The 22,965-nt window shown below is 39.1% G+C and overlaps 1 protein-coding gene across 1 annotated transcript in view; it reads right to left on the reverse strand.

Moving 5' to 3' along the window:
• Nucleotides 1-22,965, reverse strand: part of LOC110797591 (trafficking protein particle complex II-specific subunit 130 homolog) — a 35,044-nt gene that overhangs the window by 3,456 nt on the left and 8,623 nt on the right. The window contains exons 6-18 of the mRNA XM_022002707.2: nt 21,838-21,998; nt 19,362-19,451; nt 19,110-19,271; nt 18,740-18,801; nt 18,547-18,637; nt 17,270-17,433; nt 16,911-17,118; nt 13,848-14,393; nt 13,554-13,766; nt 13,050-13,425; nt 12,772-12,862; nt 12,619-12,703; nt 5,426-5,615 (exon numbers count right to left, since the gene is read on the reverse strand). Coding sequence (XP_021858399.1) covers nt 5,426-5,615; nt 12,619-12,703; nt 12,772-12,862; nt 13,050-13,425; nt 13,554-13,766; nt 13,848-14,393; nt 16,911-17,118; nt 17,270-17,433; nt 18,547-18,637; nt 18,740-18,801; nt 19,110-19,271; nt 19,362-19,451; nt 21,838-21,998 — 2,439 coding nt within the window. The remainder of the gene's footprint in view (nt 1-5,425; nt 5,616-12,618; nt 12,704-12,771; nt 12,863-13,049; nt 13,426-13,553; nt 13,767-13,847; nt 14,394-16,910; nt 17,119-17,269; nt 17,434-18,546; nt 18,638-18,739; nt 18,802-19,109; nt 19,272-19,361; nt 19,452-21,837; nt 21,999-22,965) is intronic.

The following is a 22,965-nucleotide window of genomic DNA, read 5'->3' on the forward strand; positions in this document are numbered from 1 at the left end:
TGTGATAGTGCCAGCCAAGGTGATTCGGGAGATGATTATGAACCCGACAGCGGTGCAGGAGTGTTGGAAAGATCTGAAGATGCTCTCCAATCAGGGAGATCTCTTTCCTGCCCACCTGCCGGACATCTCGGACATGGCTTTCCTCGGACATGGCTTTCTTCCCGGAGCCGATTCGAGTACTATTTTTCTGGAATTTGATCAAACTCGCGGAAGAGAACTCTCTAGATGTTATTCCAGAGGAATTCGCAAATGTTTTGGACCCCCCACCGGTGCTTCCTCGCCGGCTACAGGTGATTATAATGGAATACTCTGCAATTATGGTAAAGACTATCAGCTGGTCAAACACACTGAAGTTAGTTCAAGCTCGCAGAAGGGAACGCCAAGTCATTCTACGAGTCAAGTGGGAACAAGAAGGAGCTCCCGAACTCGGAAGGCAAATAGAAATGTTCTTGGAGCCGAGGCACTGTTTTCTGTTCGATCCGATAAAAGGAGTGGAAAGAGATTATCTAAGGCCAGAGGGGGAAGGTCTCGAGCCTTTTCCGTTCCCCCCAACTCCTCCTAATATGTCTGTTCTTTACTGGAATGCGAGAGGCATTGCCCGTGTCTCCTTTAAGAGAAATATTAGCCTCCTTATCCAACAACACCAGCCTCATATGCTAGTAATTTCCGAATTAAGGGTGAGCCGAGCCAATACTGAGGTTATTGTCAGCAAATTGCCGTATGATGAATGGATGATGGTTGACCCGGTCGGTCTCTCTGGTGGGATAGTAGTTGTTTGGCGTTCGAATTTTGTGAGTTTTAAACCCATTCGTACTACTACTCAGGGAATCCATGGGATAATTCAGGTACGATCCTCTCTCAAATTATTTTTTATTTCTCATGTGTATGCTAGTACTAAATTTCGAATTAGGAAATCGTTGTGGTCTGAATTCCAGAGGTTAGCTGATATTATGGATTTGCCTTGGGTGGCTTTGGGTGATTTTAATGAAGTTTGCTTCCCTCACGAAAAATTTGGGGGGAGGCCGATAAAAATGAACCGTGCAAATGCTTTCTTGTCTTGTATGTTTGATTGTGGTCTGATTGATATGGGTTATTCGGGTCAAAAGTATACCTGGACAAACAAAAGAAAAGTTGGTCCCATCCTGGAAAGGCTGGATAGATCTTGGTCGACTGTTGAATGGATGGAAATGTTCCCTTCTGCTTATCTTAAAGTTCTCCCCTGCTTAACTTCTGATCACTGCCCCATTTTGTTAAAATTGTGTAACCCTGATAATGCCCAAAGAAAAAAGCCTTTCCGCTTCGAACCTATGTGGTGTCTGGATTTAAATTTTGAGAACCTTTTATCTAAGGAATGGGCTAGTTCTGGAAAATTGTTTGTAGAAAAGTTAAATGATCTTTCTGTTGTTTTGCAAAATTGGAATAAGAACACTTTTGGGAATGTTTTTAAAAAGAAAGCTAGGATCCTTTCTAGGATTGAGGGCATTCAAAAATCTCAAGGTGTAAATGGTTTTTCAACTTTTTTATTTGATCTTGAGTCTTCCCTCCAAGAGGAACTCCTCTTGATTCTTCATCATGAAGAGTTGCTCTGGATGATGAAAGCTAGAGATAGTTGGTTGGTGGAAGGGGATAGGAATACTACTTATTTCCATAAATCCGTGGTTGTGAGAAGGAAAAAGAATAGAATTATTTCCTTGACTACGGAAGTTGGGGAGGTGATTTCTGAGCCTAAGTTGTTATCTGACCATATTAGAGGGTATTTCAAGAACCTCTTCACCACTTCTTTCTCTCACTCTCTGCGCAACTGGTTGTCTTTCCCCCTAGATAAGCTCCCCATGGGTCTGCCTGTCTCTATTTGTGGGATCCCTTTGGAATGTGAAATCTGGAAAGCTCTCTCGATGTTGGGCTCTTTTAAAGCCCCTGGCCCTGATGGATATCACCCCTTTTTTTACAAAAAGTTCTGGGATACCATCAAGGGTGATTTAACCCAATTTGTCCAATCTGTGTTTCATTCTAATTGTATTCCCCATGTTATTAATGAATCGGTTATTGCCCTTATTCCTAAAAAAGAGGACCCCTCTTCCATCACCCAATTTCGCCCATTTTCGCCAAACCAAAATAGCTTTCTTCCGGGAAGGGGTACCGAGACCAATGTGATTATTGCAAATGAGATCCTTCATGCCATGTGTTCTAGAAAGGGAAAAAGGGGTGGTTTGTGCTCAAATTAGATCTAGAAAAGGCTTATGATAAGTTAGAGTGGAGTTTTATTAGAAGCTCTTTGCTGAGGTATGGTCTTGATGTGCTTTCTGTTAACCTCATTATGAGTTGTATCTCCTCGGTCTCCTCCTCAGTTTTGATAAATGGTGTCCCTTCTGATTCTTTCTCCCCCACTAGAGGTATTCGTCAAGGTGATCCCCTTTCCCCCTACATTTTCATTATTTGTATGGAGGTCCTCTCTTTGATGATTCATGAGGCGGTTAAAAAGCTTTGTTGGTCCCCCTTTTCAATGGGTAGGAAAAATGTTCCCATCTCCCATCTTTTGTTTGCGGATGATATTTTGTTATTTGGGGAAACTTCAAAGGGGAACATGTTAACTCTCAAATACATTCTGGACTCCTTCTGTGAAATGTCTGGCCTGTCCATTAGCATAGCCAAGAGTAGAGTTCTGTTTTCTAAGAATACCATTTTGAGTGATAGGTCAAGTTTCTGTGTTACTTTGGGGATTTAAGAGGCAAATGATATAAACCCATACCTAGGCTTTCCTATTTCAGGAACTAGACCATCAAAAGCTTCGGTCCAACTCATCATGCATAAAAACACAAGTAAGCTTGACTCGTGGAAGGCTAAATTTCTCTCAAGAGCGGGGAGACTGTGTCTAATTTCTGCTACACTCAACACGGTTCCAAACTACTACATGCAATGTCTCCTTTTACCCGAGTCTATCCTCAAGTCGGTTAATAGTTGTTTAGCAAAGTTTTTGTGGGAAAAGGACCAGGATAAGAGAGGTGTTCACTTGCTTAGTTGGGAAAAAATTTCAAAGCCAAAAGAGGATGGGGGTCTAGGAATTAGGAGTGTTAGGTCTCTTAATAAAGCCTACATTCTTAAGCTTTGGTGGAGAATGCTCCATCAAGAGGAGAACCTTGTTGTCCGTGTTTTAAAAGATAAATACACTAAGTCTAACAGCATGCTCAAGGCTTTTGCCTACGGTTCCCATTTGTGGAAAGCTATGGGGAAGATGTGGGGTGTTTTTAAGTCTAATGTCTCGTGGGGTATAGGTAAGGGGGACTGTGTGAACTTGTGGTATGACAAGTGGGTTGGGGGAGCTTCTCTCCGTAGTCTGATCCAAGGCCCGTTATTAGAGGAGGAAAGTCATATGTATGTGAGCCATTGCATCCAAAACGGGAAGTGGGATTTTAACTTTCTCTCCTTTTCTCTTCCTCAGGATGTGGTTCAGGTTTGTAGTGTTGTTCCCCTTCACCAACTAGCTGCTATAGATGATTTTGTGTTCTCAGATTTTATCTCAAATGAAAAATTCTGTTTTAAAAAAGCAATGGCTGCTGTGCAAAATATTTCTCTTTCTTCAGATTGCTCTTGGAAATGGATTTGGAAAACGGATACTCTTCCCAAAATTAGATTTTTTATTTGGCTTGCCTTTCATGATAGACTACCTCACAAGTGTACGTTGTTTGTGAGGCATCTTAGCCCGTCTAATATTTGTGCTTGTTGTAATGAGGCCCCCGAGGACACTATCCATGTTCTTAGGGATTGTCATCAAGCTAAAGAAATCTGGCACCACTTTGGGGTTGATGACTCATTCTTTACCCCACCCCTTAAGCTCTGGCTGCATTCAAACCTCACTTTTAGCCCTCCACAGGCAGCTACCCACATTGCCCTACCTTGGAGAACTCTCTTTCCTTCGATCATCTGGTCAATATGGAAGAGGAGAAACTCCTTGGTCTTTACCCAAACACAAAACTCTTCGGTTAGGTGCACCTCGGAAGCCCAAGCTCTCGCTTGGGAACACCATACTTCCAAGCCTTGTAGCCTACCCTCCTCCCCTCTCACTACTACCAACCTCCCTCTTTGGAAACCACCACCATTTGGATGGCTGAAAGTTAATTGTGATACCTCATTTATAAATGTTGAATCAGATGCTAGTATTGCGGGGCTCGCTAGAAATGCTAAGGGGGAGTGGGTTCTGGGTTTTCAGCAGAAATGCTGTGCCCAAACAGCCCTCATGGGGGAATTGCGTGCCATTTTGGTCACTTTGCAGGTTATCAAGGAGCAAGGATGGACTAGGGTTATTGTTAACTCAGATTCGCTAAAGGCAGTAAACAAAATTGTGATACGAGAGACCACAAGAGATGCTAATTTCATTATTGTGCAACAATGCAGGGATCTCCTTACGGAGATGCAGGATATCGAGTTGAAATTTGAAGCCAGGGGAACCAATCAAGTTGCGGATAGAATGGCAAGGATGTGTAGAACTGATGTTATTGCTAATTATAATTTATGTATTATTGAGCAAGCTCCAGAGTTTGTTCTGGATCTTTTGATGGAGGAAATGCCTCCATGAACTCCTATGTGTTCTGTATCTTTTAAACATTTAATCTAATGTTCCAAGCTTGCATCAAAAAAAAAAAAAACCTCAAAAAAGGAACTTGTAACCTTGTTGAGGGGAAACTACATCCTCTGTTGGTTTCTTTCTATCCAAGCGCACCATCAAATGGCCAACGAAACCATCTTGCACACTTCAGCAAGCCTAACAGTCTTCATCCTTATTTTCAAACCTATTCACATTATTTACAGAACAAGGCTGAACCCAACTCATGCCAAACCGACAGACTACTAATTATGCCAAAGAACTGAAGGACAGGAGAGTTAAAGATGATTGAAAGACTCTTTCTCCTTGGGACACAAACTACAATGAATTTCTCTTAATTTTAACTTTGATAATCTCAACAATCCCTTAAAGTGCAGATTCAGGCTTCTTGACCAACAGAACTCCTTACTAAATTGTATCCACCAAGAAAACGTTTGGCAAGTAACTATAGGCCCAAAGTTCGAGTTATGACTCTTTCATCCCCTCCATTTCTTCATCCTCTCTCCCCGATGTGACCAAAAGTATACTCGGGTAGGTGGATGTCAACCAGTCACCGAGTCACCTTCGTCTATTTGTTCAAACCTGTATGCCCTTTTCCCTTTGACAGAAAAGAGGGAATCCAAATATTAGCCTTTCGTAACTACTTCCACCTACCCTTTGAAAATAGACACATCGGAAAATCCGAACAAGTGGACAGAAGGCACCATTAAAGACTTGAAGTTTTAAACTCAAGCCCATCAATCTAATTATCTAAATTCATAATTAGTAGTGCAACAATTAACAAATCAGGCATTACTATCAATATCAAATACAAAATCATATTACCTCCAATATTCATGGAACCAAAGCATATACTGAATAGCATGCTAGCTTTTGAAGCAGGAGAAACAGTGAGAGGAAATAAAGCCGAAGCTGGCCGCCCATCATTCTGACAGTTGTGGACGAATCCATCTTGAAGATCCAGCCAAGCATCATGAACGCTCAAAGTAGCCTTAACTTGTGAGTGGAGAGTAACCTGGATAGATGCAAAAGCAATGTAAAATATTTGACTATCTGTCACATAAATTAAACAAAGCATAGTAAGACGAAATGTACTACTGGTTATATAAAATTTAAAATACTAAAATGGAATATGAAAGTTCTGCTTCATTCACTGGGAAAAAAATAAAGTCTCCCATCAACTTAAACTCAACAATGATAATCTAACAACAGTCCTCACTATCATGGCCAAGTTCGATCAGGCCTGTGATTGCCAAATTTTAGTCCTTTTTCGTGTATAAGTTGGAAGAATAAATAGAAAGAAGGATTTGCCCAAATCCTGTAAAGCAAAAGAACAGATACTCCTTCTCTTTCAAAATCTAACAGCATCTTATTTATTATGCTACCAGTGTGTCTTTTAATCAACATTACTGAAGTAAAACTATTATCATTGATTTCACTATCACTATAAGCAAAATGTACTTGGATATAGAGAGAATACACCACCCCCTCCGTACCTGAAGGCCCTTCCATGTTACGAAGCACAACCAACTTGGCAAAAGCATTGTACTAAGAACATAAACCAGTAAGAGTCAACAAGAACAGAGATTACGAGACACCTAGACTTAGGTCCTGCAATGACCATAACCAGTTGCTATGCTTTCCATAAATTAATCACAAAAAGTAAAAGGCCCTTACTTTTTAAAACTGATCCTTCTTAGGAACAAAAAGATAACGGAGTTTATACTCTTTCCCACAATCAGTCTCAAAGAACTCCTTAAACACCTTATATGATTTCCTTTAAAAGAAAAACCACCATTCATTAAAACCCAGTAATGAAGTTATCAGGACCAAGTTTTTTCCCTCATACCAAAAACTGCTTCCATCTGTTACTCAATTCAAACCTTTAATTATCGAATAGTCTTCTACATTATCCATAAACAAGTCCTGTTAGAATTTAGAATTTTCGAAAGCAAGAGCCTGCTGGCGGCTGGCCCCTCAAAACCTAAAATTTCTTGTCCTTCTCACTTCTACATATACCTACATCGTTGTCATAAATTCACTACCTTAAAATACATATTCAGCTCAGCGCCCAACTCTCTAGCCTTCATCTTATTCTCCAACTCCGTCAAATTTCTCCAAGGTCTTCCACTGTGCATTCCTTCTCCGAAAGCCCGCCAACATCATCTAAGCTTATTAAAAAACATTTATGTTCATTTCCGATGGAGCCAAAGATTCATTTGTTCTTTTGGCTGTGGGATGTAATGGACTAAATCAAAATGGCTCTTAAAACCTCTTCGCTTCCTTTCCATGAAGTAGAAGATGGTCGTCCCGTTGTCGTCCCGTTATCGCTTTTGGGTCAATTGGAAACAACCTCTCTGCAACAGCAGGGGTAAGGTTGCGTCACCCGACCCCCCTTACCCTGCTTCTTGCGGGAGCCTCTTTGAGGCATTGGGGTAATATAATGAATGATAATGGATAATAGAGGAAATATGCAATGGCACTAATAACTTGCATAGTTAAATTTCCTCTATTATACTTTTAAATTTCATTTTACTAATTTCTAAGTCTTTATAGGTCTTCTAAGTGGTAGTGGAGCCTCAAAGGAGAATATAGTGTAATTTCATAATCAATACTCCCTCGGTCTCATTTAACTTGCCCCATTTGACCAATTTCTGTGAGAGCTTTTTGGTCGAAGTGGAGCAAATAAAATGAGACAGAGGGAGTAATATATTTGTCTAGATAGTAGAAGTATAAGGTGCATATTTTGTAATGCATCAGGTATAGGGGAAGGGGCACTTTAGGTAATGCAAATCAGTTTCGCTTGGGCAAGGAGGGGGGGGGGGGGATTGAGTTTGTTAGAGGCAAAGGAACTCAAAAGGCTACATATAGATTATAGAGTTTATCAGCCAGAGAGGAGATAAGCAGAAATTTGTCGAGTGTTATGAAATATTTTTTGTTGAGGGAGTGTCCAGCCAATCGAATGTCTGGGATTGCAGCCCCAATTTGATGATAATCATTTTGGTGGTGGGGGGGGGGGGGTGTTGAAGGAAGATTTCACGAATTGAAGACCAATGCAGAGAACAGGAATTTTCCAGAATCTACAGATGTCTTTTTAGTTAAAAACATTCCAAATGCCTTTTTATGTTATATTTCGATATCTAATTAAGGTTCCAATGGAAAGGTAATCAAAGTCCAGAATGTATTCGCATTACAGATGTCTTTTTAGTTAAAAACAACCGAAATGCCTTTTTATGTTATATTTCCATATCTAATTAAGGTTCCAATTGAAAGGTAATCAAAGTCCAGAATGTATTCGCTTTACATACAGGAGACTATTTATACTTCCATCATGATCAACGGAAATAGAAGGAAAAATTGCTTTAAGTTACTACTGTGAGTAGTCTGTAACCATTTTTCTCTATTCTTTTAAAACATTATTCAACTTTGAAAACCTCATTAACATTTATAGAAAAGCTGACTATTTAACTAAACATTTTTACAGGGAAAGAAAAAATGCCCCAAGCCAATAGGCCGAAACCCAAATTCCCTCACAGCCTCACTCTCGTGATCTGCAAAGACACTACCTTCACCGGCTAGAGTACCTTTTGTCCCTTTCCTACTGCTGCCACTGAAAAACTCTGAACTCCAGGTTATCCAGCTCCATCAAGGAAACCTTCCCCTCTTCTAGACTCACCAACCACTTCATTTCCTCCTTCTGACTTAACAACCATAAAGGATGGAACTGACACTTCCCCAAGAGGTTCTCTGGTGAACCCCTCCCCTCCTCCTCACCACCGCTGCCTCCCTTCCCTGTCGGGTTTTTCCTGCGATGGGGAGTTCAGCTTGTTCGCAGGTACATTCCTTGCATCAGGGAGCTGTGAACAACTTGTATGTATCTTCCAAAGTAAAATGAGATTGAAGAAGACTGTCAAGACAAAAGAAAAGAATTCCAAGAAACAAGAGCTGATTGTATTATATTCCCTTTCAAATCTCCTTCCTTCCCCTCACCCTCTCACTCTCTTCACCAGGATTATTCTAATCTCCCTTTCCTACATTTTTCTCAGATGGTAGAGTTACTTAAATTTCGAGAACTCAATGAGTTGGTAAGTTATACATCAAATTATCACAATTTAACAACCATAACCAAACCATCCCCACCCAAATCCACCACCCAACCAAAAGGAAAAAAAATCATCTGGCCATCGCATAAAATCAATCAAAGAACAATATCAGGTTAGCAATGTAGTATGCAGTGCCCTGCTTAGGAGCATATGAGCTAGGGTTTTTGGTTGAAGGCGACGATGAAAAAGGTGATGTTGATGATGGTTATGGTGGTGATGAGAACTAGGAGAAAAGGGAAGGGTGAAAGCAGAGAGGGAATCCATGAGAGAGAGGGGCTGACAGGGAGTTTGTGGGGTAATATTTTTTTGATAAAACAGAAAATAAGATTGAGGTGATTGCAACAAGCCCAGTAGGCAGTCACAGCCCAACAACAACAAATGAAGCAGCAGCTGCATACAACGGTCACAAGAAGCCACGTGACATTCTCACTTACATCAGGCGGCAGAAGAAGACAAAATAGTGCAGAATATCCTCATAGGGACTGGTGTATAAAGGGGAGGGAATATTGGGTGTAGGGCATCTGATTTTTGTGTATTGTGCAGTTATTGCATTTGGGAGAGAGGTGAGCTCTCGAATTCTCACTAAGCTACTAACCTTTCCATATTAATACAAAAGCAGCCCAACTTCCTCTGTTAGCTAGTTTCCGTAATTGCTGTGGTGAATGTTGTGTGTGATTTGTGGTTTTCAAGTGAATCAACCATTGGCTTGTTCCAGTGATAGTTAAGCAAGAACAATAGTCGATTGCATTTGGGGAGATTTAATCACCAAATAGAGCGATCACAGGCTTCAAAATGGCAGGAGCGCTGGACACTCCCTAAACAAACCTAACAAAATAGAGCTTCTCATCAATATTCATCATGCCTTCTTTTTCCCAAAACTCCTTTATTTATAGACTAACTAACTACCCTCTTCTTGTAGCTCAAGTCACCTACAACTGAATTAATACTAACACTCCCTAGATTTCCCTTCCCCTATACGGGCTATACCGGCCCGCCAAACTTCCACCCTGTCCTCAACGTACCGTAATCAGCACTTGATTCCAAAACACAAACCCTGCTCTAACACTACTTAAAGCTCCTCTTTGTTTAATTCTTTTGTTGCAGCTGCTGTGGCCTTGAGAAGTGTAGCTACAGTGAAAGGGTGCTGGTTGTTGTAAAGAAAAAAATTCACGGAGTGGAGGTTTGTTTTGGCGCTTTGAGTTTTTTTTGTTATGAAAGTGGGATGGGTGGATCTTGAAAGAGGGTGGAGTGACTGGATAATTTTGGGTTGAAAATTGGGTTGGGAAACTGGGTCTACACTAGAGTGGGTGAAGTCAGACATGGGTTCGGAATAAGGGTTGAGAAGGCCTGGTTTGAAAATTGGTAGTGTGGAAGTGGACCTTGAATAATACATTGAGGAGTTCGCTCAGAGCTTTGTTTCTACAGCCAGCAATGGAACAGAGAATGGAGAACAAATTCAGAAGAAGCTTTGAGAATCATAAAGAAAATCTGGAGAATATATTGGATGAAGCCTTCTCTCGGAAACAAGAGTTAAATCTGTTAAGAGAGGAGCCAAAGATTCGAGGCCAACCAAATTGGCGACGAGATTTAAACAGCCACCATTTCCGTGGATAAGGTTATGGTGTCCTCAACTGACCCGGGGAAAAGGAAGGAGGCAGAAATTGGATCGAAGTTTTATTTTATTTTGTTAGCTCTACTTAGGGAGTGTTCAGCCACTTTGAAGCCTGGGATAGCCGATTTGCATGCTCTATTTGGTGATTTAATCGCATCGAATGCAATCGACTACTATGTTGCACGGAGACGGGTTGGGGGACCAAAAACGACAAATTCAAAATTCACTGAAACAGATACGGGTACGGAAAAAATAAAAAGCAATTTGCACAAAATAAAAAACAGGGGAGAGGGGTAATAGTAACAATAATAAATTATAATACTTCAATAAGTTACTAATTATAGACTTATAGTATTAATTAGATTGTGCTCCATAAAAAACCAAACAATAGAGTTTTAAGAAGTTAAGAGAGAGAGTCATACTCCCCCAACGTCCCCAAGTTCCCCTGTCCCATAAGGTGCGGGTACGGGAAACGGTTACCCACTGCCTTCCCTGTGCAACATAGATCAACAATCGCTCTTCCTAAATTTTCTTCTTGATGTTAATTTAAGCATTTCAATATCATTTTTCTACTTCATAACTTTAAAAATGGCTTTGAATTTTTTTTAAAGCAGAAAGTCGGAAACAATATAACACCGTCAACTTTTCCAGTCCCCTTAGGAGGCTTTTGGTATAGGGTACTCAAGAAAGGGAAAGAGAACAAGGGTAATTCCCTTTGTTGTTGTTTTTATGCATTTTGAACCATTCCCTTTACTCCCCGAGTCCCCTCCGTTACCTCAAAGTCCTTTTCTCTCATTCCCCACAGGCCCACACCCCTATGGTATTTGCATTCCCTTCCTAACCCACCACCACATCTACCATGAGCACCCCGCTACCGCCGCCCACACAACCTTCCCACCAGCACCATCACCATAACCAGCACCTTCGTCGCTGCCCTACAACCACCACGAAACCACCCTCTACCCACCTAAAACCACCCCTATCCACCTGAAACCACCACAAAACCACCCCTATACACCTGAAACCACCACAAAACCATCCTTTATTCACCGAAACCCACCTTCCAAACCTAAATTACCCTTCACAACCACCCAAAAGCACCCACTCTCAATCCTACCACCTACCATGAAATTACCCCCACTCCCCTTGAAAAAATTCCCCATCAGAAAAACCCACCCCCATACATTTAAAAACAACACCACCACCCCAAATTACCACAAGAAAATTTACAGCCCAAAAATTAGGAGGGAGAATGAAAAATACCTTCTTATCCATAATTATGGTTTTAGATGACCAACTTAGGCCATGAAACTCTATATTTGGAGCTATATAGGCGAATGTGACCTTTAAAGCCTCAAAACCTATCGTCAACTGTGGTGGTGAGACATAAGAGAAGGATGAGAGAGACAGAGGGGCGACGACCGCAAAAACCTAGAGTGTGCGGATCACACGGAGCGGGGAGGGAGAGGAGGCGTCGGCTCAAGTAGCGAGCGGAGGGCCAACGACGGGCGGCGGCGACACTGTATGGAAGAGGGAGTTTATGGTAGAGAAGTAGTGAGGGGAGGCGAAGATCTAAAATGTCACCAAACAACACCATATATCAAAGGCTTTCTTTTTTTCCTTTTCCCTCCTAGCCCCTTTCTTGATTTCATTCCCTTTACCCAATTTGAACCAAAAGCCCCCTTGATGAAGTTTTCAAAGTTAAGGGGGTTACCTTTGGTGTCCGGAAGGGGGGTTTTGATGTGAGGGTTATATCTTAAAAAGGACTACGGTATGGGGTAATAAGTCTAACTTATAAATGGAAAATTTCCTCCTTTTTCTGTGGCCAGTGTAATCTTGGCCTAGTTGCTAAGACTCGATATGTAAGGTATCAAGTTTATATCTCCTCTTTCACTATAAAACACCCTATCGAAACACAGGCGTGAAGTCATTCCGCGGCCCAAAATGGAATATTCTTTCTAACCTCAAAACATATAAGCACAACTGGAATATTATTTCCTTGGAATTTAACTCAGATAACAAGTAAGGCTTTTTCAAATTATAGCACTACGTTCGCAGAAAGTCAATTTATAAAAGCTTAATAACAAATTCTTTATTTGTGGCTTTAAAATGTTTCAAGTTTTATAATTACAAAGGTTAAAATTACCACGTTGCTAAAGTTAACAGCAGATTATTTGAAACCATGTAAAAGAGTTGCACTTTTTAGCAACCACCTTTTTCAACAATTCATGAAAAGGGCAATTCAACTTTGAGAGGCACATACTTGAAGTTGTCTAAAAATAGTTAGAACCAACAGTAAATACCTGGAGAAGCAAAGTACCATCGTTGCATTTGTCAATGACACGTGTGCTCACATGAAAGGGGTCAGTAAAATGGACAGCCAGAGTCCTACATATAACAATTTCATGTTTTAGTCAAGTCTCATATCACAAAATGATGCAAGATCTACAAAGTACCTATCAAATGTTTGGTTCTGGGATATTCCGAATTCAAGTTTTAGAGCCATGGTCCTCATCATATCCACAATGCTCAGTCTCTGAGATGCCGCTGAACAATTTTTTGAAGGAAAGAATAAGGCATAAACAACAGAAATTAGTAAGAGAAAATACGTTGTTCAACTTTCTGGCGCCACACTACAATATGCTACTTTTATTTGGGGTGGAAGGGCGAGAATAGAAGTTAAAAAGGTGCAGGGATACTTCACCACATTATAAAATATAATTGAACATCATACCTCTGGTAATTCCATCACTTACAGCACGAACTGGAATCCACAAGACAGAAGTTAGATCACTTGCCCAATCAGGCAACTGAATCTTGCCATCCTGCAGTTTTAACTGTGTAACTTCTTTGATAAGCGATGACGGAGAATTATGTTTCCCAGAGTCTCCCATGTCAGCTATATTTTTATGAGCAGCTGTGTATCTATCCATCTCAATAACATGAGACTCTTCAACTTCTAACCCTGGACCAGTGTCAATGTGCAAGACGCCCCCTTTAAGAGGGTAATCAATTGGTCTTACTATTATTCCAACCCACTGTACTTCATTAATTAACAGAGGTGATGAAACAGCGGGAGTAAGATCGACCAAAGCTCTGGGTTTGAATACCTACATGATAAAGATCTCATCAGATAGCTCAAATATATCGATGATCAGATGCAAGCCAATAGTCAGCCGAGGATAGGAGCATGAAGCAGAAATATCTTGAGATCCATATTAACTGGGAATGTGTATACCTTTAAGATGGGTCTAGTTGGCTTCTCATAACTCATGAAATCATCACTGTCTGCAGGAGCACCTTTGGAGAAACTATGAGATCTAAACCTCAAGTGCCCTATCTGACCTGTAAGGACTCCTAGGACATATGAACCTGGTTTTTGTGGTGGTAGTGTAAGTGTTATAGTATTCCTTCCAGGCTTCAACATTGTCTCGGCGGAAATACTTGTAGCCTAAAAATCATAAACTGTCAAGTGAATCGTTCACTAGATAAGACAAATATTGCTTCTACAAGAAGAGTTGACCAAGCATACCTTAGCACCTTCATCGGCATTGTGGGTTTCCATCAGAGTAAGATTTAGTGACTCAAGGGTTATGTCATCTGGAAAGCCACTCCACAGGGTCACCGACAAAGTACCAGGATCACCATCACATAGCTGCAATGGTCGCCCAGGATTTCCAGAAAACGTGATTAAAGATGACACATCTAATGGCACTGGGTGCTTCATTTCACTGTGTGCAAGGGAAATGACTTCCGCCTGAAAAGCCTGCCTTTCTTTGGTTGAGAAGAGGTTTTTATCCAGAGATAATAGCCTTACACAAGATTGCAAATAGCCAGCTTCATCATTGAGCATCTTCTGACACTCAGCTAAATTTGGAAGTACTTCAGCCAAAAGGTCTTGCCAACCTTCACCAGCATATAGAGCACAAACCTTCTCGTATGAATTTGCGGCAAGGTCATAATTTCCATGTTTATGGCACACAGCAGCAATTTCACCGTCAAGAACAACTCCATGTCTTCTCCACCAAGAAAGATGGTAATTTTCAGCAGCTCCCTTCGTTAGTTCCAAATACTTTTGCTAACATGAATTAAATTAAGGACGAATTTGTACCCAATAGTTAGATAAAGACCAATAAATAATACTGCAGAATTATGTACACTGCATTTTGCAATAAGTGTAAGGGAAGGGCATAATAGGTAGTGAGTAATATTAGGTAGAAGACAAATGAGGTAGGTGTAGTAGAACGGTTATAAATAAGGGAACATTAGGTATGAGAGGTATGTTGAGAAGTTATTAAAGCTTAGGCTTTGGAGAATGGAGAGTGGTAACCTCAAGTCACTAAATCTGGAAATTGGTGGCCTCAAGTCACTACTTTTGTATCCCATTTCGTGTTCGCTCATCTATCAATCAGATTATTGCATATTCTGCCATTAATTTTCTGCACAAAATTATTAGTTTTTTACATTTCTTCTGGAAAATACTCCCTACATCTATATTTGACTGTCTCAACCCTCAAGTGACTCTAATTAGCCAAAATTAGAGTCACTTTTAAAATACTAGATGCAGATTATCATGAACACAAAAACGCACTGGTTTTCATGAAAATGTAATTAAAAGCAAAAGCAACCAATTAGCAAAGGTACCATGTGAAAAAGATGGCATATGCTTGACTGGATGAACTAAAAACGCCTGGATTGGGGTGAGATCTGCGGATCTCCATGTGCCCCATTAAGAAAGTAATTATTATTGTGATTTGAATCCATGACCTATTGTTATTATTTAGATTTATGCATACAACAATCACAATTACACCAAGAGTTCTGATATATATAAGAATTGCGATATACAATATATTAAAGGCTGTGCTCTAATTAGACAAAATTAGTCATTTTCAAAAAGGGGCTACTAGGGCTATTTCCGAGTGCCAAAATTTTCCACATTCTAAATTTAGAAGTTTGGGATGAGGCTTTGATATTGTTGTCGTTGTTTAGTTTTAGAACTGTTCTGGGGGGGAAGAACAAGACTGATATTTAGGACATGTGTTTGCAACGCAAGGGTATCATAGTGGCTCCTTTTATGAATGGCATTCAATGCAACAGGTATACCTTGAGGAGGAAATCACCAATTATTTTCCTACCAAAGAAATGTATGGCCATCAAATCCCTAAAACCAAAAGCCCCCCTGTTTTTCAGGTCCATGGATTAAGTTGTTCAAAGTAGGATGGTCTCTCTTTTATTCGTGCAACAAAGACAAGTCTTTCATAATTTGCTCCAATTTTTCGCAAGAGCTTAAGAAATCCTATAGAGAGCTTCATCTTTTATCTTCCTCTATATTCAGTTTAATCTCATTATATTAGCAGCACTGCACAGTGGTCAAAGGCTCGGAGCAACAGATGGAACCTCAGGAAGACCAAGGTTCAGAGTTCAATTAAGGAGGGGGAAGAAGGTGGGTGGGCCAGATTAAATATTGTCCTGCAACAGGGAATTGTTGTACATAATATTACGTTGTTTACATAAAGAATCTACGAGTGTGGTACAAATTCATGTGTGCTTGTAAACTGTGTAAAATATAGCAATCATTACTAGTAACGACTTTCTTCTTCCTTGAGAGGGTCACCGTGGCAGTCCCTAAACAATACACCATCCACTACCACCAACTCAGTAGTTAGCACTCCCCAACCTATTGACCCCCTTAACAAGAACTATTAGAAATGTTATCACCGCCTTTGGGCTTTGGACGTTTTGTATATTTTTCCAGATACAACACTATCTGTCGGTAATTGTCTCGGGGCATTCTTAAATCTGAAAAGAGCTCAGAGTCCTCCACTCCAACTCCTGATAAAATACTTTCTGATTTCTGACAAAAAAGATTTCCCAAAAGTTCCCATCTCGAATACTCTGGGATCCACAAAATCCTAATTCCAAATCTAGAGCTTTTCCATGATGAATTCAGCTCCTTGTAATGTCATATGCTTGCCAATTTTGCACCTCATATCCCCACAAGTTGGAAACTCCAGACCATTTATTAATAGGAAGATATCAGTCACTGAGACGTGGAATTACTCACTTTAAATGGTTAATATAACTCTTATACATTCTTGTTTGCCTCACCCACTTCTCTGCCAAAACTCAAAAGCTTCATTATCCAAAAATATTCCCAAAAAGCACTTATATTCTCAATTTTCTAGTTTACCAGTCAATGGAAGTTATCACCTAAAATAGAAGTACATACTCCCACATCCTCTAATTTTCAAATCCTAATTTTATACATCCCAAAATGTTTATCCACTTTTAAATAATGTCATTTTTTAATAAGTTTCCAAATTACTTTTGATCTTATGAGATCGTGCTGAATAAAATCTTTTGTAGAGACATATATAAATGAGAACCAAAGATTAATACAGGTAATTTGCCAACTCTAAGTTTTGTTAAAGGAATTACAGCATTATAGCGATTCAGTTCATAACTTCATACCACTACAAGACATGGTATTTTGCTATCTTGAGTAACCAGATAGATCTAATAATCTAAACCAAAAATAGCTAAAATGATGTAGAATATCCCTAAAAATGATGTGGAGCATGTATTAAAATACCTCAAAATCCTCTATAGACGATAGACATTTCCATAGCTCGGGATCAGAAATTGTTTTTCGTAAAGCATGCTCTGCAGCGACATGGATTTCTGCCAGCCTCATTGGTCGGTCAACAGACCCTTCAAGGTTTCCTGGAGTAGAATAATTCCGTATCATGGATGGCGAAGGTGCTTTGTTAGGAGGATTTGCGCCTGCTGAAACATCTAAGCTGTAGATATGCGTTAGAGATTTTACTTAGAAAACAAGAAAGCCAAAACAACTCAGCAGAAAGATAAGAACATGAACTACTTTAAAGTTTAAACTGTACAAATAAGGTAACAACCAAGATAGACACAATTAAATTGCATTCATTTACCCACCTTTCGCTCAAATTAAACTGTGCGTCGAACATTTCAAACATATTTCCAGCAGATAGAGAAGCCCTCCTTCTATTCGCTTCACGGAGAAGAACACAGGGCTCAATAGGCAATAGCTTCTTCTGAATACCAAAGTGCTTCACTTTTGGAACTGATTGGAGAATCATCTAGACACACGAGAAAAAGTCAATATTCTTTTCAACTCTATCCCAAGATTCCCTAAAAATAACAAAGAAGTCCTTCAGGAGAGTATTTCCTTTCAAAAAAGACCAAGAGTTTCACCCACTTAGAGCAACTCCAATGGTTGCATTTAGGGACTTGCTTGCAATTTCCAAAACTTTCAAGCAAATAGCTTAACCATTGGAGCAATTTTGTTAAATTAGCTAGACAAAGCAAATTAGCTCTACCAAGCTAATTAGCTTAGAAAAAAATAACCTATTTTTCTTAATTATTAGAAATGTAAACGTAAATAGAATACAAAATTAAAAAATTAAAAAATTAAAACAAAATTCAAGCTACTGGCTAACCATTGGAGCATGTTGTTGCTAGAAAATGTTGTTGCTTGAAAAATCTATGTGGCATACCAAGCTACAATGATATTAACTAACCATTAAAGAATCTCTTAATAAGATTCAGAATGAATATAAATAATAAGAAGAAAAAAAACGTTTCAGAAAACAAAAAAGACAGCAATCAAGCATACAAAGCAACAGCAATCATTGTTTTCCCTTTCTACACTAGGTGTTTGGTTTACTTATTTAATGGTCCCTTTCCCACTTTTGATGAATTGGTTCATCACAAATCTATTGATTCTGATTCCCACACCCCCTTGGGATCTGACATCCCAAGTTTTAGTTTTGTCAGAAAACAACGAACTCCACTCACAACCAAGCACAAACTTAAAGGGTAGCAAGAGATAAAAAATCGTAAGACTAAAGAATCTATAAACAAAAACAAGAAACAGAATCGATGCTTCAAATAAGAGTTTTACTCTCCGAACACAAAAGTTTCAAGAAAGATAAATTGAAAGTTACGTGTGAAGTTGTGAATAAGGCATGCTCATGCCCTCCAATAAAAGACAAAGGAACCAGCTTTTTCCCTCTGATCATTATTATTATCTTAATTATTGTAAATCAACAAGGCCATCTTTAGGTCCCAAAAAGAGTAAACCGTAGAATTGCAGAAGCTCTTTGCACAAATTAAAGCTCACGAATATACACAAACACACACTTATAAGTTTTAAATGACTCAATAGTCAATAGTAGCAACAGAATTAGTACCTTTTCTTTTTCAAGAACTTCCGAAGAAGCATCAGGTGGAACCAAAGGCCAAACTGCTGGTTTGGGCCACGGCAGCATGCTGAGGGAAGCACTGTTCAGTGACAACCGAACTAAGTTAAGCAACAGAAAAATGTTAAAGGCACAATACCGCCTAGAAATAATTCCATGCATCTCTAAATATATAGAAACTTACCTATTTGCAGCAGTTCTTTCAATATCTGTTCCATATCCTATTAAGTACGCAAGCCTCATAAACTGCCATGATTACATACCCATATGAGACAAAGAAGAAATTTTCTGGGAAGGATGAATTGATCCACAGCATACATAGATCACGCACAGGCATATATCCGAGCAAGTGTATAAGCAAACGAAAATTTATAAAAAATAAAGAAAGAAAGAAAGAAAAATCTAACATACTATACACAGGTGATGTCATAAGGTAACTCTTTGTTGAAAAAAAGAAATTTAACCCTCAACCAAAATTACAAAGATCAACGCTGATTGAACCCCAACAATTTCCCTGATCAATAAGCATACCAACAGGATTTTAGAAAATCTACCTTGACCCTGCACAATGAAAAGAGATCACCCTGTAGTCGGTAGAACTCCTTTTCTACATCAGGGGCTACTAGTCCATCAGTGTAGTTCGCAGCAGTGGCATTGAGCAAAGCCAAGCAAGCAGTTATTACCCAAACTTCACGCAAACAGAATGGCAATATGCTCTGAAAATTATAAAAAAGGGTCAATAAAAGCAACGAGAACAAAATAAGACTTGCATGAAAGCTTAACAATAAACTAGCAGAAATTTATACCTCATAGAGTGCTAGTGCCTTTGAGAAACTTATGACAAATGAATAGCCCCTAGATGCTACCTCAAAAGGACGACTTAGCTTGAAGAGAAGCTGCAAACGTCAGCGTAAACCTCTATGAATAACTTTGACAATGAGAAAAGAAAAAAAAAATTAAAGCCAGAGATTGGGTCCTGTGTATAAACAATTTCGAAGATTTTTGACAAAATACAACCCCCGTTATATGGATGATGCCACTCAACTTTGCAGTTGCATGTGTTTCAAAAATGCTACCACTCACATTTTCTAACAGAACGACTCGTGGGATAGCCCAAGCGAAGGGCCACGAGACAACAATTATACAACACTAAATGTAGAGAGGTCTAACACCAACTTCTGAAGATTATCCTCTCTAACACAACACCCAAAAAGCGTTGACATGTGAATCTCCAGAGAGCCTGCTCTCTCATTACTGGCACAAATGGTGCTTTTAAGAATTTTTCTGCTGGGGTCAGGGGAGATACAAATTTTATTTTCTGATACTATTAGAATACAACTTGTCTTTTTGTACACTTGTCTTCGAAATATATAATTTTTTTTCTTATGGGGAAAAAAGAAAAATTCACCAGGCATATGTAGAAAAAATGACAAGAGACGTCCCCAATCAGTCAATTGGCCAAACTTTGGTGTCAGGGAGACTGAAAGAACAACGAATCAAGAATACTCAAATTCGCGAGCTCTTGCAATTCACAATACTAGGAGTTACTATGTCCTATTAAAAAGAATAAAAGATTTCTGCAAACATTTAATGGTTCACTAAAAAACCAAGCATGTTACTCCGCTTAGAAAAGCAATAACTGCAGTCATCAAAAGCTGTATCTTTGTCGGTCAACAGACATTTAATGATTCACTTACATCATACGAGGGAAGCATGATGGTAACTAACAATAGACAGAGATAAAGTCACTTCCTAACTTCAACTAGAGTTGGAATTTTGGGAAAAGGTCTTTTGTTCACAAAATTTATCAAAAACTATGAAAATGTATGATAATTTCTTAATATGAAGTATGACAAACTGATCAAAATGGGTTGTAATCGGGCTGGTTTTGTGTTCTTCTGTCTCTCGGTTACCTTAATTTTGTGTCGGTTTCATTTGTGCCACGTCATTTCAGAGAGTGCTAGTTCTAATTAAGCTTCTTATGGTGCTTTACTGCCCTTTATCTTAATCTTGTGAAAACGTAAAAACGGTCATGCTCATATAAGTGATGCTTGTGCTAAATATGAAGTCCACACAATACTTACATGAGTAACACCAAGACTAAGGAATTCCATCTTGCTGAGATACCAAGAACTTACCAATTTACCAACAAAATACACTGTATAAACAGGAAAAAGGAAAGCTCTAGGCATGTTCTTTCACATCACTCTCCACTCTCCAGTATTCATCATTAATGTGGGAGTCCCCTTAACCTCGGCGCATCGCTGTGGAGCCCCCGATCCCCACCTTGTAGAGCCAAAGGATGCAATGAATGCAAATTCTGTTCATCTAAGTGTTCCTTCACATCTCTCTTAAATGTTACAAAGCACTATCACCATCACATGGCCTCCCTAATTTGATGCAACCAACAGAGACAGACGAAACTATATGGGGGAGGCACCAAAGTGACAATACGTAAAAGACAAACCGAATGAGGGATAATATCTCATTGATTGGATTATCTACAACAAGAAGTTGATAACAGATATAAAAACATGAGATCTTAGAAGATTTGGGCAAAGCTTCGAAAATATGAAGGATACTCATTGTGAAAGGGTAAGACGAGGCTTTAAAACAACAAGTGACCAAAGGCTGCCCATAGTATGTATTTCTACTAATTGCATTTGTGTATATCTTTCAATGCCCAAGACTTCTTAGCAAATAAGTTACATCTTTCTTCCTTCTTTAATATGTATTAAACATACAGAGACGCTTTTAGGCAAAAATAACCCCTCTCACAGTAGATTTGCTAAATTCTATGCAGTAGAGCTGCTAGGAGCAAAACAAATTAACATAAGAGCATCCTATTCGAAACAATGAAGGCAGGAGAGAAAAGGATGCAAAATAAAATACAGTTGCCTGCAGGATCAATCAGACCAAGAGAACCTAAACACTCTCAACCGCGCATAGAGTAGCTTGCTAGACAAACAAGCTTCAATGAAGTCCAGCACTAGAGGTCTAGATAGAAGCATCAAGCCATCAACTTATATGATAAACAAAAAAACAAAAAGTCAAAATAAGTACTGGATAATTGAAAGTCGCTTTGATCGAGAAAATTAAACCTAGCACTTAGCGAAGGGTTCTAAAACAAAGTCTCTATGTTACATAAACTATCCAGCCAAGGTATGCGTGTCAAAAGTATTAGGCCTGGCTCCAACATTTGGCACTTTTTTGTTTAAGTTTCCAGGTGTTGAGCCCATTGTAACACTGTCCTATAACATAGTAAATAAACCACTTTCATACCTTTGCTTGACATGCAAAAAGATACTGACGAAACTCAAACTCTCTGAAAGAATCATCTTGAACAATTTGTGCCAGTGGTTTAATTTCAGGATTTAGCAATGCAGCTTGATCATCACCTTGGTCCATTCCACCAAACTCCTTCCTCTTTCCACTAATATTTACTGCATAAAGTTAGGGTTAACAACTTAACATAGTGTTTTATTTATAAAAATATAATTCTTTTTCCTAAAACAAGGAAGGAGTTCTGTTTGCACAAGAATGCATACAAAAGGTAAAGCTTCACCATACACAAGCAATAGTAATACAATTGAACAATAGAACCTTCTACCCCTGACATAACATCCTCGAAAGATACTGTAAGAATAACACAGAGAAGAAGCTGAAAAATGCTCCAAATATACGGGACCAAAATAATCTTTAGCGTAAACCTATGATGCACGGAAACGTGGTTTTTTGGCAGCTGGGCGTTTCCAAAACGTTTCGAAACGTGGAAATGGAAAATGCTGGGGAAACGCTTTATTTGGAAATAACAGACGTTTCCTTCTTAAAATCCCCAAATTCCCAATGTTAGCATTTATTATAACCTAGGTTCTCTGTTTCTCTCAATATCTCTGCTATTCCTTCTTCCTCTGGTTCAGTGATCCTCCCTTTGGTTTCACTCTTCACCGTAGATAGTGGTCGTCGGTGCCGTCGTCGAGGTAAGGTCGTAGGATTTTCTGTCCGATTTGTTAATATTGTAGTATTGTACTGTATGAATTAAGTAGTTAAATACCTAATTATCTAAACACCCCTTAATTTATATGAAATGAGTTAATTTATATGAAATGAGTTAATTTATATGAAATGAGTTAATTTATACAAAAATGAGATTCATTTATATGAAAAATGGGTTGGTTTGGTGCACAATTGTGCTCAATAGTTCAAATTATACGAAATTGTGTCACTAATTAATTGTATACGAAACTGAATCACTAAATGGGTTTATTTGAGTCAGTTTAATTTTACACCGTTTGGATATTTGATTATTTGATATTGTTTTATAAGTGTATGGACACTTGGACAGTAGCTAATATTAAGATTTGTGTCAATGGTTTAATTATCAAAGGCTTGAATTGTAGGTGTTATGGG

This window comes from Spinacia oleracea, chromosome 1 (genome assembly GCF_020520425.1).
Source record: "Spinacia oleracea cultivar Varoflay chromosome 1, BTI_SOV_V1, whole genome shotgun sequence".
In the NCBI taxonomy this organism is placed as follows: Eukaryota; Viridiplantae; Streptophyta; class Magnoliopsida; order Caryophyllales; family Amaranthaceae; genus Spinacia; species Spinacia oleracea.